This window comes from Oncorhynchus mykiss, chromosome 19 (assembly GCF_013265735.2).
Source record: "Oncorhynchus mykiss isolate Arlee chromosome 19, USDA_OmykA_1.1, whole genome shotgun sequence".
NCBI classification, from domain to species: domain Eukaryota; kingdom Metazoa; phylum Chordata; class Actinopteri; order Salmoniformes; family Salmonidae; genus Oncorhynchus; species Oncorhynchus mykiss.
Window position 1 is genome coordinate 43,719,504 of NC_048583.1, and position 20,468 is coordinate 43,739,971.

Sequence of the window (20,468 nt, forward strand, 5' to 3'; positions counted from 1 at the left end):
TTCGATTTATCGCTCAGCACTACTTAGAGCAAACAAAATAATTGTACAATGACAGTCTAAACTGTTTTAAATGTAATTTGATACATATCAGGGTTAATTTGCTAATCTGTGGCCATAATATTGGGTCAAATAACTTTCCATAGACATTATTCATTATAGCTAAATATTGTAATTTATTAAATGTTTAGTTCCAAAACTACATAAACACTTTGAAGCTCATTTCTGAAGCTTCTATATTGCAATCGTCTACACACCATAGAAATACAATGGATTTTACACAGTATATGATTCCCAAGGAGTATTCACTTCCCAGGGTGCGATTATCTGCCCAGGGCTGCTGGCTGGCTACTGCTAGCAAGCCCAGACATATGTAAAGTAGTCTCAAATATTTTACTGTCACGTTATGAGTGCATTTCACATTACTTTTGGGTTGTAATCATATTATAACTCTCCCATGAATGAGATGCTGAATACATGTTTGTCATTTTCACTCAAAAATAATTATAATTTAGTTGCTAGTAGAATAACGACAATGTTACAATGCAAATGGCATGGTTAAAATAGTTTTATGTTGTTTTTGAACTAAACCTCCCTTGCACTGCACTGCACTGCACTGCTTTGTAACTCCTTTTGCTCAAAGATATTTATAACTAACCCAAGGTAGTTAATCTGTATCGTTTACAGTTGGAGCAAATGAAGCATAGTGGGCAGAATAAGCAAGGAGGTGGGCAAAGCCAAGCACGAGCTAGTGAGATCCTATGTATTTGCATATTTCCGTTAGGAAACACCGCCTCTGTGAAGTGCACTTGTGGACAAACTCAATTCAACCTTGCACTCCTTCTACACAACAAAATGTTTTAAAACTTTTGCAAAGCATAAAGTCTCTAAAGTTTTAGTGTTCCTAACATATTCTAGTTTTGGGAACAGAAGCATTTATTAAGATCAGATGTTTCATGAATGAGAAAATTTGCGGAATGTCGGCCCAGGTTAACCTAGTTCCACCCTCTCCTACTACACCCGCAACTGGACCTCATCAGAAAACATTCTAAACCAATGTTTCAGCTTGATAGCCCTTGTGACGTGTCTGGGTTCAAATCAAATCAAATTGTATTTGTCACATGCGCCGAATACAACAGGTGTAGTAGACCTTACAGTGAAATGTTTACTTACAATCCCTTAACCAACAATGCAGTTTTAAGAAAATACCTTTAAAAAAGTAAGAGAAGAATAACAAATGATTAAAGAGCAGCATTAAATAACAATAGCAGGGGGTACCGGTACAGAGTCAATGTGTGGGGGCACCGGTGTCGAGGTAATATGTATATGTAGGTAGTTATTAAAGTGACTATGCATAGATAATAACAGAGAGTAGCATCAGCGTTCCAGAGTGGGGGGGAGTCAATGCAAATAGTCTGGGTGATTAGCTGTTCAGGAGTCTTATGCCTTGAGGGTAGAAGCTATTTAAGAGCCTCTTGGAACTAGACTTGGCGCTCCGGTACCGCTTTCGGTAGTAGATAGAACAGTTTATGGCTAGCGTGGCTGGAGTCTTTGACAATTTTTAGGGCCTTCCTCTGACACCGCCTGGTATAGAGGTCCAGGATGGCAGGAAGTTTGGCCCCGGTGATGTACTGGGCCGTACGCACTACCCTCTGTAGTGCCTTGCGGTCGGAGGCCGAGCAGTTGCCATATCAGGCAGTGATGCAACCCGTCAGGATTAGATTAGATTCAACGTTATTGTCATTGAACAAGTACAGTACAACGAAATACAGTTAGCATCAGACCAGAAGTGCAAATAAGTAAAACAATTAAGTACAATGTATGTTATTAAGTGGGATGTATAAATATGCAATGAAGGCAAATTGAAAGTGCAAGGAGGCATGCAACTGAAATGCAGGGATAGCAACAATGAGGTTACCGAGGTAGACATGTACATGTACAACTGAATAATAAGGATGCTCTCGATGGTGCAGCTGTAAAACCTTTTGAGGATCTGAGAACCCATACCAAGTCTCCTAAAGGGGAAAAGGTTTTGTCGTGCCCTCTTCACGACTGCCTTGGTGTGCTTGGACCATGTTAGTTTTTTGGTGATGTGGACGCCAAGGAACTTGAAGCTCTCAACCTGCTCCACTACTGCCCCATCGATGAGAATGGGGGAGTGGTCGGTCCTCCTTTTCCTGTAGTCCACAGTAATCTCCTTTGTCTTGATCACATTGAGGGAGAGGTTGTTGTCCTTGCACCACACGGTCAGGTCTCTGACCTCCTCCCTATAGGCTGTCTCATCTTGTCGGTGATCAGGCACTGTTATCAGGCACTGTTGTGTCATCAGCAAACTTAATGATGGTGTTGGAGTCGTGCCTGGCCGTGCAGTCATGAATGAACAGGGAGTACAGGAGGGGACTGAGCACGCACCCCTGAGGGGCCCTCGCGTTGATCAGCGTGGCGGATGTTGTTACCTACCCTTACCACCTGGGGACGGCCTGTCAGGAAGTCCACGATCCAATTGCAGAGGGAGGTGTTTAGTCCCAGGGTCCTTAGCTTAGTGATGTGCTTTGGGGGCACTATGGTGTTGAATGCTGAGCTGTAGTCAATGAATAGCATTCTCACATAGGTGTTCCTTTTGTCCTGGTGTGAAAGGCACAGTGTGCTGTGCAATAGAGATTGCATCATCTGTGGATCTGTTTGTGTGGTATGCAAACTGGAGTGTGTCTATGGTTTCTGGGATAACAGTGTTGATTTGAGCCATGACCAGCCTTTCAAAGCATTTCATGGCTACAGACGTGAGTGCTATGCGTCGGTAGTCATTTAGGCAGGTTACCTTAGTGTTCTTGGGCGCAGGGACTATGGTGGTCTGCTTGAAACATGCTGGTATTACAGACTCAGACAGGGAGAGGTTAAATATGTCAGTGAAGACATTCGCCAGTTGGTCAGCCCCTTCTGCTCCCCCTTATAATTTGGGATCAAATATGCTCTGAAAGCAAACATGTTGACATGAGTACCCTGATATCGGGGAATTTGTGCCATTCTGAATTTTTTTTTTGTGGGATGGACCTCATCTGCTCTGTAATCAAAATAATCCCATAGTTCACTCCTGCAGACAGTTTTGTCAACAAGCTGTTTGTCAACAAGTTGTGAGCGATGGAGGTAGTATGTTTTTGCAAGAAGAAGCCATGCTGTCTCTCTCCTCTGGCTTGCTTCTCAAAGTGGCTCAAGCTGTGTCGACTGCATACACAAGCGCAAGTATCCTGGCTAGCTACTGCCCCCTTGAGAAGACTCAGACAAATTACTAGACACTCGATCCTCTTATCCTCCGTATATGATGTGAGACACATTTGACAGAAGTACAGAAGTAACAAAAATGATAGTACCGAACCATTTTTCATGTTCTAGTATCAAAGTATTTCCGTGCAACATTATCTCCACCTCTATCTACTCAGATCCTCACCTCTTATCAACTGCTGCATGTTAGCATTCAGCTTAGGGATTGAGACTGCTAGGTGATTTTACTTGGGGAGATGAGTGTCTGTGAAGGTATGATAGCTTGAGGCTTTGAAGCCTGTCCTTTTTTCTAAAAGCATAAGGCTGAATGAAATGCCCATCAGTGAAGAGAAAGTCTTGAATATGATGTCCATGATAGACCAATGTTAGTCTTTTATCTCATCCACACTCTTTGTTTTGACCTCTATCACAACAGAAAAGCTTTGGAATATTTCACATTAAAGGGACAGTTCACCCAAATCACAAATGTACCTACGTTTATGGACATTTCCTAGTTTGACTAGGAGAATCAGCGACCCAGGGTTAAGGTTTGTTTAGTTATAGCTTTGCATTATTTATTTTTAAACAATGGCAGGTCGTCCCTGGTAGCGTGCTTTAAATACCAATCCCAGATTAGACTATCTTTGTAACAAGGCATTACACATTGCTGAATAGAAACATAAGTTATACAGAAAGTATCACACCTCCCTAATGAAGGGATTTGGCATTTATAGTGATGCTTTGTTAAAGCAAGCCATTTGTATCTTCCTGGCAAAGACTGACTAGATGGGGTGATGCCTGTCAGTGTCTTTAGAGTTACTGGTATACATGTCTACTTTAACTGATGTGAGGGGCGGCTCCCGGGTTTGTTTGATTTATTTGTGTGTGTTTGTTGCTCTGTATCCAGATGGAGGACTCCCAGGCAAGGATACGCTTCCCACACAGGACACCACACTGGAGGCTCTTCTTAGAGGGGAGGGCCTAGACCAGAGGACCAACTCTAAGGATGAGGAGAGTCTCCTAGAAATCCAGGTGGGTCCTAATTAAGTTTTATCCCAATGGCTTAAAGGGAAAGGGATTACTCTGATCTAGGATCAGCTTATCTAACCTCTGCCATGACTATAACCAGTCTGAGCCTAATACCAAAACTGCCTGGAAAGGTATAAAAGGGCACACTGTCATAATGCACTTTAAATATGCAAATAGCTAGTATCAGAGGTTTATGGCCTTATAATTTATTACAACCATCTTTTTTGAACGTGTTTTATTTTGTTGTTCCTCAGACTGAGAGTCAGGCAGTGTCTTTGACCTCCAGACAAGAGATTGGTCCCTCTATTCCCTTTTTTCCCACCACAGAGGGTGTTGGAGGCTGACGCAGCTGAAGGTGCATACAATGACGATGACTATGAAGTGGACCCCCCCAAAAAAAGACACAGAGGAAAAGGCAGAGTAAGTGATCCACAGAAGACATACTGTACTGTAGTAAACTGATGCTAATGTACATGACTGCTCTAGTTCATAACTCATTCAGTAGAAATTTGTAGAAATCAAATTTGCTACATTAGCTAGCTAAGATCATGCATATAACCATCTAACTAACGGTGGTTTTGCCCCAAATGTGCGTGTGCATGCCATCAAATCAAAGGCACTCTTTCGATATAACGTTTTTGAGTAATAACATGTTCAGCTACTTAAGACATTGGCTTGAAACTAAGTTTTGTGCCTTTTAGAAGTAGAGAAAAATATGAACTAAGGATGAATTTTCACTCATTGTCTTCTCAAACCCCGGTCTGGTCTGCCAAGTCTGCTTCGCAAGCGTTCTCGGAAGTCTCGTGATGTTGGGCCTCTGGGTTTAGAAACTCTGTGGTACTATATTTGCATCATTATATGTGCTGCAAGCACTTCCTGTTGTCTGAATAACACTAGGTGCTAGAGACTGATCTGAATCAATTCATTATAAACTACAGTACCAATATTAATAAATATTAAGTGCTCTTATATACTTATACTGACAGAATTACATTATACACTGAGTATCCTAAACATTAGGAATACCCCTTTTGCCCTCAGAACAGTCTCAATTTGTTGGGGCATGGACTACAAGGTGTCAAGTGTTCTACAGGGATGATGTCACATGTTGACCCCGATGCTTGCCAAAGTTATGTCAAGTTGGCTGGATGTCCTTTGGGTGGTGGACCATTCTTGATACACACGGGAAACTGTTGAGCATGAAAAACCCAGCAGCGTTGCAGTTCTTGACACATACCGGTGCGCCTGGCACCTACTACCATACCCCGTTCATATGCATTTAAATCTTTTGTCTTGCCCATTCACCCTCTGAATGACACACATACACAATCCATGTCTCATTTGTCTCAAGGCTTAAATCCTTCCTTAGCCGGTCTCCTCCCCTTCATCTACACTGATTTTGAAGTGGATTTAACAAGTGACATCAATAAGGGATCATAGCTTTCACCTGGATGTACCTGGTCAGTCTGTCATGGAAAGAGAGGGTGTTCTTAATGATTTGTATACTCATTGTAGATTAGTATGTTTTTCAACACAACCCAGTCATAAGCTTCAGAAATGACTTGTCCTGAGAAACATTTCCTCCATACAGATGTTACTATGACATTGATGACAAAGGAAACAGACGACCTATAGCTAGCTACTAACTACCATCCCACCTAAGATATTTTCCTGCCAGCCAGTTGAATGCACCTGTAGAAATTAGCTTATCTTTTGTTGGCTGCTTTCTTTGCCAGTGAATTACATTTTTTTATCGGATTTATTTGTAAAAATGTAAATTCTTATACAAAACACAGAGGAGGATTACTATTGCAACAACACATCATCAGTAGGGTAAAACTAACCTGTCTCACGACGGTCTAATCCCAGCTCACGTTCCCTTTCTACTCTGTATCTTTCCAACAAAATGCTATTTTAATGAATCACCGTTTCATCTAATGCATTAGAAATATATTCTACCACATAGTTGTTGGCTGGCAGGAAAGATTTTTGCTACACTAATGCACTCTATTGAGTGTGCTATATTTACCTTTAATAAGCTGGTCTTTTTCAGTTGGACTTTTAGTTTAGTATGATATGGGCTTGTACTGTAGGTTTCTGTTTCATTGCAACTTACTTTGGATCACTGGGGCCTCTGTAGGACTAGCGTTGTCGTGTGATTGGTCACCATGGTGATGGTTGTTTTGTCTCCACAGGGTCGGGGTTCAGGCCGCAGGAGGACAGAGATGGAAGACCAGGACAAGCCATACGGCTGTGACAGTAAGTAGAAAAGTCAAGAAATTATCGACCTTCCTCACATATCGGATCAATTATTATATCATCCAGTTATGAGACATTTGATCTCCACTTCAAGTGGTTTGTTTTTCTTAAGGACAATCTCCTAAAGAGAGATTATGTACTACCATGCCTCAATAAGCTAGTTATTCAAAAGTTGTATTGATTTCTCTGGTCTGTTCTGGAAGTCGTTCTACAAAGGGATTAGGTGCTGTCAATTGAATTCCCATGTTCAATAACATTGGGAAATGGCAGCACTCCAAAATGTAAAAAAAAAAAAAAAAACTCAAACACCTCCTTTCAACGCTTTTCGGCAGTTATGCCTACATCACAGCATCAAGAGATGTGCATCGTTGCGAGGGTGGTGAGTAGTGGTATTAAAAACATTAGTCAACAAACACAAGGATGCTGGTGCATTTTGACTCCAATGCTTCCCAGAGTTGTCAACGTTGGCTGGATGTCCTTTGGGGGGGTGGACCATTCTTGATACACACGGGAAACTGTTGGGCGTGAAAACACAGCAACATTGCAGTTCTTGATACAAACCAGTGCACCTGGCACCTACTACCATACCCCATTCAAAGGCACTTAAATATTTTTGTCTCTCCCATTCAACCTCTGAATGGCACACATACAATCTATGTCTCAAGGCTTAAAAATCCTTATTGAACCTGTCTCCTCCCCTTCATTGACACAGATTTAACAGGTGACGTCAATAAGGGATCCTAGCTTTCACCTGGATTCACCTGGTCAGTCTATCATGGAAAGAGCTGGTGTCCTTAATGTTTTGTACACCCAATGTATATACATATACAGTATTTAGTCAGCCACCAATTGTGCAAGATCTCCCACTTAAAAAGATGAGAGGCCTGTAATTTTCATCTTAGGTACACTTAAATTATGACAGACAAAATTAGAAGAAAAAAAATCCAGAAAATCACATTGTTTATTTTATTTGCAATTTATGGTGGAAAATAAGTATTTGGTCAATAACAGAAGTTTATCTCCATACTTTGTTATATACCCTTTGTTGGCAATGACAAGAGGTCAAACGTTTTCTTTAAGTCTCAAAGGTTTTCACACACTGTTGCTGGTATTTTGGCCCAGTCCTCCATGCAGATCTCCTCTAGAGCAGTGATGTTTTGGGGCTGTTGCTGGGAAACACGGACTTTCAACTCCCTCCAAAGATTTTCTATGGGGTTGACCACTCCAGGACCTTGAAATGCTTCTTACGAAGCCACTCCTTCGTTGCCCGGGCGGTGTGTTTGGGATCATTGTCATGCTGAAAGACCCAGCCACGTTTCATCTTCAATGCCCTTGCTGATGGAAGGAGGTTTTCACTCAAAATCTCACGATACGTCCTCCCGGGTGGCGCAGTGGTTAAGGGCGCTGTACTGCAGCGCCAGCTGTGCCATCAGAGTCTGGGTTCGCGCCCAGGCTCTGTCGTAACCAGCCGCGACCGGGAGGTCCGTGGGGCGACGCACAATTGGCCTAGCGTCGCCCGGGTTAGGGAGGGCTTGGTCGGTAGGGGTGTCCTTGTCTCATCGCGCACCAGCGACTCCTGTGGCGGGCTGGGCGCAGTGTGCGCTAACCAAGGTGGCCAGGTGCACGGTGTTTCCTCCGGCGCATTGGTGCGGATGGCTTCCGGGTTGGATGTGCGCCGTGTTAAGAAGCAGTGCGGCTTGGTTGGGTTGTGTATCGGAGGACGCACGACTTTCAACCTTCGTCTCTCCCGAGCCCGTACGGGAGTTGTAGCGATGAGACAAGATAGTAGCTACTACAACAATTGGATACCACGAAATTGGGGAGAAAAAGGGGTAAAAAAAAAAAACATAATAAAAAAAAAAAATCTCACGATACATGGCCCCATTCATTCTTTCCTTTACACGGATCAGTCGTCCTGGTCCATTTGCAGAAAAACAGCCCCAGAGCATGATGTTTCCACCCTCATGCTTCACAGTAGGTATGGTGTTCTTTGGATGCAAATCAGCATTCTATGTCCTCCAAACACGACGAGTTGAGTTTTTACCAAAAGGTTCTATTTTGGTGTCATATGGTCAGATGAAATTCTCCCAATCTTCTTCTGGATCATTTCCACATGAATGAGAAGCACACAGAGGAGACCAGTGTTGTCAATGTACCGTCTCAAGTTGTCCAGTAGGCACACAATTTGCATGTGGAAAACCTAAGCAGGGGTATTGTATTTCCTTTAGTTGTGGTGACATACCATACCACATACCATTTTATTTCCTTTAGTTGTGGTGACATACCATACCACATACCATTTTATTTCCTTTAGTTGTGGTGACATACCATACCACATACCATTTTATTTCCTTTAGTTGTGGTGACATACCATACCACATACCATTTTATTTCCTTTTTTTCTGCTTTGCTTTGTGTTTTCTCTGTTTCAGACAGATGCAAACAAAAGCAAAAGTCAAAAACTGCCGCCTCCAGTATCTGGACTTGTTGCCTTTTTACTTGTATCTAGGACATTTTGAAGTGGTTTGATGTAGTTAAAGACCATAGTTGATTAGTATTCCTAGTGATCTTATTGGTGTCCGTTCTCTTAACAATGAGTCCATGTTGTATGTGTGACTCTTGCCACACATTTCTCCCTCACTGTCCTTATGTTCCCGCATCAGGGTTATGCTTTGTCCTGAGAGTGTTCCGTATAAATGAGTAGTGAACCATTTCCCTGTATGTTCATTCCTTTCTCCAACAGATAAGCTAAGCTCCAACATTTGGATCCTATCAGTCTATTTACAGAACTCAACTTGATGAATTTCTCATGGCATGTTTTCTTAGTCTACAGATATGACCTTATTTGGCAACCTTATTGGGCACACTTGAAGATGAAATAAAGCCATGTTGCAACAATAATGACAGTGGGTATTTGACCTACTGTTGAAATGGATCCTAATGTTTTCAGTGCATTGACAAAAACATTGTGACTTAATATCTTAGAATTTTCACAAAATCCCCAATGTGTCTAGAACTGAAGATGGGTGACACATACAGTTGAAGTCGGAAGTTTACATACACTTAGGTTGGAGTCATTTAAAAGTCGTTTTTCAACCACTCCGCAAATTTCTTGTTAACACACTATAGTTTGGCAAGTCGGTTAGGACATCTACTTTGTGCATGACACAATTAATTTTTACAGACAGATTATTTCACTTATAATTCACTGTGTCACAATTCCAATGGGTCAGAAGTTTACATACACTAAGTTGTCTGTGCCTTTAAATAGCTTGGAAAATTAGAGAAAATGATGTCATAACTTGAGAAACTTCTGATAGGCTAATTGACATCAATTGGAGGTGTACCTGTGGATATATTTCAAGGCCTACATTCAAACTCAGTGCCTCTTTGCTTGACATCATGGGAAAATCAAAAGAAATTAGCCAAGAAAAAAATTGTAGACCTCCACAAGACTGGTTCATCCACACCTGAAGGTACCACATTCATCTGTACAAACAATAGTATGCAAGTATAAACACCATGGGACCACGCAGCCGTCATACCGCTCAGGAAGGAGACGCGTTCTGTCTCCTAGAGATGAACGTACTTTGGTACAAAAAGTGCAAATCAATCCCAGAAAAACAGCAAAGGACCTTTTGAAGATGCTGGAGGAAACAGGTACAAAAGTATCCAAATCCACAGCCCTATATTGACATAACCTGAAAGGCCGCTCAGCAAGGAAGAAGCCACTGCTCCAAAACCGCCATAAAAAAGCCAGACTGCGGTTTGCACATAGGGACAAAGATCGTACTTTTGGAGAAATGTCCTCTGGTCTGATGAAACAAAAATACAACTGTTTGGCCATAATGACCATCGTTATGTTTGGAGGAAAAAGGGGGAGGCTTGCAAGTCGAAGAACACCATCCCAACCGTGAAGCACGGGGATGGCAGCATCATGTTGTGGGGGGTGCTTTGCTGCAGGAGGGACTGGTGCACTTCACAAAATAGATGGCATCATGAGGCAGGAAAATTATGTGGATATATTGAAGAAACATCTCAAGACATCACTCAGGAAGTTAACGCTTGGTCGCAAATGGGTCTTCCAAATGGACAATGACCCCAAGCATACTTCCAAAGTTGTGGCAAAATGGCTTAAGGACAACAAAGTCAAGGTATTGGAGTGGCCATCACAAAGCCCTGACCTCAATCCTATAGAAAATGTGTGAGCAGAACTGAAACGGCGTGTGCGACCAAGGAGGCCTACAAAACCTGACTCCGTTACACCAGCTCTGTCAGGAGGAATGGGCCAAAATTCACTAAACTTATTGTGGGAAGTTTGTGGAAGGCTACCTGAAACATTTGACCCAAGTTAAACAGTTTACAGGCAATGCTACTAAATACTAATTGAGTGTATGTAAACTTCTGACCCACTGGGAATGTGATGAAAGAAATACAAGCTGAAATAAATAATTCTCTCTGCTATTATTCTGACATTTCACATACTTAAAATAAAGTTGTGATCCTAACTGACCTAAGACAGGGAATTTTTACTCTGATTAAATGTCAGGAATTGTGAAGACTGAGTTTAGATGTTTTTGGCTAAGGTGTATGTAAACTTCCGACTTCAACTGTAAATGCAATTTGTCTCAGACACATTCTCAGGAAAGAAGTGAATGTTTTGTCTCTGTTTTGTGCTCTCAGTCTGTGGGAAGCGCTACAAAAACCGTACGGGGCTGAGTTACCACTACACCCATTCCCACCTGGCAGAGGAGAGGGGGTCCGAGTCCTCCCAGTCACCCTCCACACAACGCTCCGACAGACACAAACGTAAGACACTCGTATTCAAGGCCTCTAAAATGTCTCTCTTCTGGTGTCACCATCAGCAACAGAAATGTACAGAGAGCATCTGTGGGGGTGTTTTTAACCGTCATTGCTTTTCCTAGTACATGGTTTGCATGTTTTTTCAAGCTTTGTTGCAGTCAATTAGCTAAAGTAGGGATAGGTAGGAAAGTCAATTAGCTAAAGAAAGGAAAACTGAGCTTACAGTTCCACCTGCACCTCATGGCTGACTACCTCCACTGGGCTCTCAACATGTGATTTCTGTCTTCAGTGCAAATTCACTAGCTCCGTTTTAACTAACGATGTACACTAATCGTTTTCGGGTCAGCCCTGTCTGATGAGGTCGCTTGAAAACAATTTTTTTCTTCATAAATTGTTAAAATGTCTGAATGCTTGCTTCAGGGCTCAGTGTTTGATCTAGCCTTCTTCTGCAGGTCAGAAGGGCCCAGGTGGGTCTGCCAGTACCAATAACTACTGTAACTTGTGCCGGTGCACACCAGGCTCCAACAGGGGTAAATCTGGGGAGAGGGTACCCTGCTCAGTCTGCCGATGCTCCAGTGAGTACCCTGCTCTGCTACACAGCATCCACACCATGATTATGACTAAGCTGTACTGATTGCTGTATTGTAGCTGTTATGCCGTCCTCATCCTGTCATCTTGTTGCCAGCTGGATGCCCAGAAGAGAAGGAGGACAGCAGGCCGTTTGCCAGGGCAGAAGAACTGTTTGGCACCACCTCAGAGAGCGACACGTCCACGTTTCACGGCTTTGAGGACGATGAGCTTGAAGAGCCCTCGTCAAACGGCAAGGGGACATCCAACCGATACAGATAGAGAAGAACTTACTAGGTTTAAAGACTATTTTTAATATGGATAACCTCTAGCAAAAGTCTGCTGCTTCTTTTTAAATGTTTTTGTTGTTGTTGTGGAAAGCACAAGTGATTATTTCAGGAGAGAAATGCAAGAAGTGTTATTTTATTATCTACTGAACCTTGTTTAATAATTTATGAACATGTTTTTTATATTAACTTTGAAAGCAACAAGAAACAGTGTTTCTTGACAAGTGACTTGCTCTTCATGTGAAACTGAAGGAAGAATCACTTCTTGGATTTTTTTCCCCCTGGAACAGAAAAGGCAATTATGTTATAAACAAACACTGGAACGTGGATATCATTGTATTGCTCTTTTTGGGATGATTTGCCAGTGAAAATTAAATTCAATAATTTATCATGAAATTAAACAACTTAAATGATAAACTTGAGTTTGGATGGGGAATGAATGTCAACACCAACCCATCCCTCGGCTTGTTGATGTCACTGGAATCACCAGGCAGTTTGGAAAGAGGAGCTTTTAGATGACACCTCCACTGCTTCCTTCTCTGGATTATAATAATGTGGCAATGAAGGAGTGGAGGATTGACGTGTGTGGATGAAGCAGAGGGCTAGGAAGGCATAACAGAAGCAGGGCATGGCTAGCTGAAAGGTAAGCACCTAGGTCCTATTCACACATTATAGTAGTACAGCGCTTTCTCATTTAAATGCAAGGTATATCCTTATTCCATCAGATCATGCTAGAGGGCTTTGCACTTTGAAGAACATTGAATGTAAAAGTGCTCATGTTAATCTCGATCACCATCAACAAAGAAAGATTTTAAAAAACAACTGCTGCTGGTTGTATGCCAGTTATCTTGGAGAGGGGTGAGTCTGACCTATTTCTCTCTGTTGTAGGCGTACCATGGAATGAAGATCCAGAGGGCTGTGAAGCCAGTGAGGGGTGAGGTTCAGGACCCTCAACACTGGGCCTCTACATACCCCTCCACTGGACTCAAAAAATCTATCTGGCTGACAGTCAGACAACATATAGCCATCCAGCCAGCCTGCCAGCTACCACACAACCCCATACTCTCTGACATTTTCTCTTTGAATTTCCCCCCTGAGAATATGTATTGATTATCCCAGACGGAACGTAGAAAACGAGTGGCTCCACATACAGTGAGTCTCTCCTGCACTGCAATGCACTGTGCTGTACGGTACCTATCCTGTAATAAGGAAAGGTCAGGGCTGTGGGTTCTCTGCCCACAGAGTGTGTTTGAACCCTGTGTGTTGCTACTCTACGGCTGTGTCCACCATGCCCATGGGATCCAATATGACACTGAGACGTCATTAACTTCATCACTGTGCCAGCCTGCGACCCAGTTGGGAACCAGCTCTGACGGCCATAGTGACCCAGTGACCTGATTGAACCACTCTGACCTCTAACTTCTGACCCCTGCCATAGCGACGGTGCTGAACTCCCTCCGTCACTAATACAACAAAACCTCTGGACTACTTAGACATGCTCTTTTCTCCTCTCTCTTCTCTTGCTCTCTTTAATGTCAAACTAATGTAGAGTTTGCTTTAATCCCATCCATCCTCATGTTTCAGAACTGTGCTATATTCCTTCGTTTTGAACAGAATATTGACAGATTGGGTTCTTAGTGTCATTTAAGTGTATCTGCTGATTATTCTGATGTCTTCTGTTTGTTCTGGCTTTGTTGATATGTCTTTCTACAATACCTACTATTACTACTACTACAGTACTACTACTCAGGCATATGATGTGTACTGCTGTTGATTGTTCTTGTGTCTGCATAATGATGCAGTCAGTATCAGGCCATTCTCCCCTGCCTGCCTCATGATATATTCTATTGGTCAAAAGGATATAAATAACTGATGAGGGTATTGACAAGGAATCAGAAAGGGCAATAAAATAAAATGAATGCCACAGAGTTTAGTCATCACACTAACACATATCTATTTAGCCCAGCTTTAACAAACCATTGCAATAACAAAACATTCTGAACTCTGCCATTCTGAGTTCTTGGGCACATTACTCAAATTTCTCTGATTCCTCAAACACTTTTGTCCAGAATCACTTATTGGTAACTGCCAAAATAAAGAAAATGCTTCACATAAATGAGGGATACAAAGTATATTGAAAGCAGGTGCTTCCACACAGGTGTGGTTCCTGAGTTAATTAAGCAATTAAAACATCCCATCATGCATAGAGTGATGTATAAAAATGCCCAGTTGCCCAGATTTGTTTTGCTACCATGGCTAGAAGAAGTGATTTTGAAAGAGGGGTCTCAAAAGAGCATAGCTAGGGGGTTAAAAGTGTTTGGGTGTGTGTCCATGTGTGCATGCTTGCACTTTTTAATGGATGGGGATAAGCAATTGAACACTTATTGGAGATTCTGGAGTGGCGCCTGAGACAGCGTTTTCCACCACCATCAACAAAATACCAAATTATGAAATTTCTCATGGAAGAATGGTCTTGCATCCCCCCAATATAGTTCCAGACACTTGTAGAATCTATAATCTATTTGATCTGTTCTGGCTGTTAGTGGTGTCCAACGCCCTATTAAGACACTTTATGTTGGTGTTTACTTTATTTTGCCAGTTACCTATACATGCCATGTGTACATAATGCGAGGAGAGTTATGTACAATTGCAGAAGAGCTGTAAAACAATGTTACGTGACATTTTGATTTGAGTGCTATATTAGGCATAGATACTTTATGAAGTGTAAAGGGTGCTTGGGATATTGAGCCAAAAACATGTTGATGTATTGTATATCTGTCACACAAAGTCATGTGTCCTTCCATGTGGTCATATGAGCAAGTTGTTAGTTGTTCCATTAGCTAAAATAACCTGAAAATGCAAGATAGCATTTAAATAGAAAGGGATGTCTTAAATGTTGGCACATTAGACACTCACTTACAATACACATTCTTAACACTGAATTCCCTCAGGGACACCTTCATCCACAGTTTCTAGGTCTTTTTTTATGGATAATTATTTTGGTAATCAGCAACAACCTCCCTATCAATTACATGGTCACCAGTCGTTTTGGAATGACAACCCGGTACTGATGTAGGATCTTAATTTGACCTTTATTGTCGCAGCAAAATAATTCTACAGCAACAGAATTTTAATGTTTAGTCCATAATTTTGCCTGATCGGTGGTCAGGCTATTAGCTAGTCAAAATGAGGCTACATGAAAAGTGTTATATTGTTAATATAACTGTGTTAGTGCAGGTTTTCAATGAATTAATCTGCAAATTCTCAGCAGCAAAAGAGTGATCAAATTAAAGTCTTACATCTGTATTAACCCGCCTGGAGTCAGCGGAGAGTGTGTGGTTTATGGTTAACGTTTTCTTTCACTGGTGACTTCCTCTAACAAACGGGTCTAGCATGGTGCACTTCCAAACAACACTCATTAAAGTCAGTGATGTCTGTATAGAAACAAGTGTCATCACCACCAATCATATAATCTTGCATAGCCTGTATACCTCGTCAAAGACGGCAATAACCCAAGAGCTCTCAGCAAGCCTTCCTGAGTTAGCGGGGAGTGCAGGGGTTGGAATGGAGCCAAGAACAGATGAAATGGACTTGACCGGTCATTTTATCTTCAACTGTAAATAACTAAAATCGAGAGAATGAAGTCTTTGTTTGTTAAACTATTTTTATTGTAATGAAAGAAAATAAAGAATGAGACTCCGCCCACTCCGGATGTTTGGGGATGTTTTGCTGTGGACCTATTTAACACCATTGTTGCTATTGTAGTATTTACATTACTACCCAGTTATAAGAGTAACTGGGTACCAATATGCTACTAACTGGTTACCAATATTCTACTAACTTGTTACCAATATGTTACGAACTGGTTACCAATATGCTACAAACTGGTTACCAATATGCTACTAACTGGTTACCAAAATGCTACGAACTGGTTACCAATATGCTACCAACTGGGTACCAATATGCTACTAATTGGTTACCAATATGTTACTAACTGGTTACCAATATGTTACTAACTGGTTACCAATATGTTACTAACTGGCTACCAATATGCTACTAACTGGTTACCAATATGTTACTAACTGGTTACCAATATGGTACTAACTGGTTACCAATATGCTACCAACTGGTTACCAATATGCTACTAACTGGGTACCAATATGCTACAGACTGGTTACCAATATGTTACTAACTGGTTACCAATATGTTACTAACTGGTTACCAATATGCTACCAACTGGTTACCAATATGCTACCAACTGGTTACCAATATGCTACTAACTGGGTACCAATATGCTACAGACTGGTTACCAATATGTTACTAACTGGTTACCAATATGCTACTAACTGGTTACCAATATGCTACTAACTGGGTACCAATATGCTACTAACTGGGTACCAATATGCTACTAACTGGGTACCAATATGCTACTAACTGGGTACCAATATGCTACTAACGGGTTACCAATATGCTACAAACTGGTTACCAATATGCTACTAACTGGTTACCAATATGCAAGTAACTGGTTACCAATATGCTACTAACTGGGTACCAAAATGCTACTAACTGGGTGCCACATGTGCTACTGTAAATGAGAGGCGGACACCATGTAGATGGAGGTCCCACGGTTTTATTTTTTAGTCCCCACAAGATATTAGGTGCATGGGTCTTTTAGAGTGCTAATAGTCATTTTGCTGATTTGAGAAACTAGAAGCACAAATGTCCTGGTTATGTTACATGCATAGTAATGTGCCCATACCATAACATGTGCCTTTAGATAATGGAAATCTATATAGCCAATTTATATACAATGCACTCTGTACACACACACAGTGCTATTGTGTTTGTGCAGACAATATTCTTTAAAGGGATATTTGACACAAATTACAAAATTAGACTTTGGTTTCCTTGCCCTGTAAGCAGTCCATGGACAAGGTATGACAGAAATCCATGCTTTGGTTTAGTTTCCCTGGCAGTGTTAGCACTGTTTTCAAATGCTGGCCTAGCTAACAGAAAGTGTTCCATTCTGCTTCCAGGGCAAGATTCGTGACAATAAATGTCAACATGTGGGATTTGTACTACAACGCCTAAAATGTTAGCATCAGGAAACTGCCAGGGAAACTCAACTATAGACTGCTTATAGGGTAAAGAAGCCAATATGTCATTTTGTAATTTGGGTGAACTATCCCTCAATAAATTAAGCATTTCTATCTTATAGTCAAGAGGTTTTAGTTTATGATAATCATATAAATATCAACCTGTACAGTGCATGGCAGCAACTCTAATTTAATTTGAAGTACTGTAATTCTCTCAGTATTTGACTTTAGTAATATTGACTCTGGCAGTTGATCATATGCCCCCCTTACCACACGAGGGAGCTGTTGTGCTGTGAATGATACCCTCCTCTATCTCAGGACTTGAATGTAGAAGAGCGATGCAGCAGAGGCCTTCAGATGAATCATGTATCTTCCAGTTCCAGGGATGGATGTGATATCAGTCAGGTGCATCCTGTTGGTTTATGTCCTTTCAGCAGAGATGTTCGTTGTTCTGTTCAGTGGTGGAGATTGAGGTAATTTCCCTTTTGGTTGTGTTTGAAGATAGAAGAAGGTGAAGAAGAAGAAGAACCAAGCAGCTTGCTGGTTGGCTGTGCACGTAACCTTTTCTCCCCAGCTCAGACTCCCTAAACTTAATTTCACAGAGCATTTCCCCTAACAAGCATACACACTGTTTGGCAAATAAAACAATGGCTTGCAACAACATGACATGAGGAATAATACATACACATATCTCTGTAATGACTGAGCATGTAAGTCATGGTTTACATTGACATGAATGCAACAAAAAGGCTAGCACTAAATGAAACATGCTTCTCTTGGTCTGTTAAGCGATATAGGATCCTTCTGATTGTGAGGTGATGACATATTTCAACATCCAAATAAATATTCCTGCCACAGTCCTCCTGGTCGGCATGCCTGGCCACCATGGCCCATAGAGGTGCATGGTGTTTAGTCTCCATTAGATGACACTGGTGACATTCCAAAGTGGTAGTGATGCAGGGCTATTTTATTAGGGGCCTGTAAGGCATGTGAATGTCACTTAAATATCTCTGTGACTGGTCTAATGTGGCATTTATTTGGCATGTATCTGCTTGAATAGGTGCAGGATAATACAGAAACACCACGTATCACATTGTTATTGATCATTACATTGTTGGGTTTTGAGTTTGCAAGAAAGGCATTTCACTGTACTTGTGCATGTGACATTAAAACTCGAAACTTGGTGCTGTGTAAAATACTAAATAAGGCTGAAATCACTGATTCTGAGACAACATTATTGAGATTTTTCATAAGTGACAGGGTTTTCGAGCTTTAAAGCTGTCTATATTGATTTAATCAAATGGTAGGTGTTCTCTTGAGTGTATGATGGTCTGTGTTGGCCAGGTCTCCTTTGAAAAATAGGCCTATGACTTCAATTGGACTTCATGCTTTCAAAAAATAAGAATCCAACCATAGCATGAATTCTAAACAAACACAATTTGATGAAACATGCAATGATTAATTGTAGATTGTCTATCAAGCCCTTATGCCTACTCCTGGAATGTAATAAAATCATGGAGAATTTCCCTCAAAGTCGCTTCTATAATAACAATTACAATACCTTAGATTTATGGGCAAACAAAAATATATTCCCAATCACTGCAAAAATAATAGGTTTTAAGTTTCCATCAGTAAATTGGATTATATGGTGTACTGTATAAGAAAAAAATATGATACAGATTTAGACAAAGATAAAGATATAAAAAAAGAGATTTGTTAAATACAGAACATAAAAGTGTCCTCCTGCTGTCCTTATTGCTGACTGCCTAGTGTGGGCAGAATGTACTGTATATGTATATACAGTTAAAGTCGGAAGTTTACATACACGTAGGTTGGAGTCATTAAAACTTGTTTTTCAACCACTCCACAAATGTCTTGTTAACAAAACTGTAGATTTGTCAAGTCGGTTACGACATCTACTTTGTGCATGACACAAGTAATATTTCCAGCAATTGTTATTTCGCTTATTATTCACTGAATCACAATTCCAGTGGGTCAGAAGTTTACATACACTAAGTTGACTGTGCCTTTAAACAGCTTGGAAAATTCCAGAAAATTATGTCATGTCTTTAGAAGCTTTTGATAGGCTAATTGACATCATTTGAGTCAATTGGAGGTGTACCTGTGGATGTATTTCAAGATCTACCTTCAAACGCAGTGCCTCTTTGCTTGACGTCATGGGAAAATCAAAAGAAATCAGCCAAGACCTCAGAAAATAAATTGTAGACCTCCACAAGTCTGGTTCATCCTTGGGAGCCATTTCCAAATGCCTGAAGTTACCACGTTCATCTGTACAAACAATAGTACGCAAGTATAAACACCATGGGAACACGCAGCCGTCATACTGCTCAGGAAGGAGACGCATTCTGTCTCCTATAAATGAACATACTTTGGTGCGAAAAGTGCAAATCAATCCCAGAACAACAGCAAAGGACCTTGTAAAGATGCTGGAGGAAACAGGTACAAAAGTATCTATATCCACAGTAAAATGAGTCCTATATCGACATAACCTGAAAGGCCGCTCAGCAACGAAGAAGCCACTGCTCCAAAACCGCCATAAAAAAGCCAGACTGTGGTTTGCAACTGCACATGGGGACAAATATCGTACTTTTGGAGAAATGTCCTCTGGTCTGATGAAACAAAAATTGATTCAACTGTTGGGCCATAATGACCATCGCTATGTTTGGAGGAAAAAGGGGGAGGCTTGCAAGTCGAAGAACACCATCCCAACCGTGAAGCACGGGGGTGGCAACATCATGTTGTGGGGGTGCTTTGCTGCAGGAGGGACTGGTGCACTTCACAAAATAGATGGCGTCATGAGGCAGGAAAATTATGTGGATATATTGAAGAAACATCTCAAGACATCACTCAGGAAGTTAAAGCTTGGTCACAAATGGGTCTTCCAAATGGACAATGACCCCAAGCATACTTCCAAAGTTGTGGCAAAATGGCTTAAGGACAACAAAGTCAAGGTATTGGAGTGGCCATCACAAAGCCCTGACCTCAAGCCTATCGAACATTTGTGGGCAGAACTGAAAAAGCGTGTGCGAGCAAGGAGGCCTACAAACCTGACTCAGTTACACCAGCTCTGTCAGGAGGAATGGGCCAAAATTCAACCAACTTATTGTGGGAAGCTTCCAAATACTCATTGAGTGTATGTAAACTTCTGACC

At 41.3% G+C, this 20,468-nt stretch overlaps 1 protein-coding gene across 2 annotated transcripts in view; it reads left to right on the forward strand.

The window, feature by feature from the left end:
* The window catches only part of LOC110498362 (zinc finger protein DPF3), a 40,187-nt gene extending 24,282 nt beyond the window's left edge, over window positions 1–15,905 (forward strand). For both annotated transcript variants that reach the window (XM_036954885.1, XM_036954884.1), the window contains exons 4-10: window positions 4,163–4,287; window positions 4,612–4,704; window positions 6,480–6,543; window positions 11,227–11,352; window positions 11,799–11,921; window positions 12,032–12,843; window positions 13,089–15,905. In XM_036954885.1, the coding sequence (XP_036810780.1) occupies window positions 4,163–4,287; window positions 4,612–4,704; window positions 6,480–6,543; window positions 11,227–11,352; window positions 11,799–11,921; window positions 12,032–12,195 (695 nt within the window). In that variant the 3' untranslated portion in view covers window positions 12,196–12,843; window positions 13,089–15,905. The remainder of the gene's footprint in view (window positions 1–4,162; window positions 4,288–4,611; window positions 4,705–6,479; window positions 6,544–11,226; window positions 11,353–11,798; window positions 11,922–12,031; window positions 12,844–13,088) is intronic.
* Window positions 15,906–20,468: the final 4,563 nt, after the last annotated feature.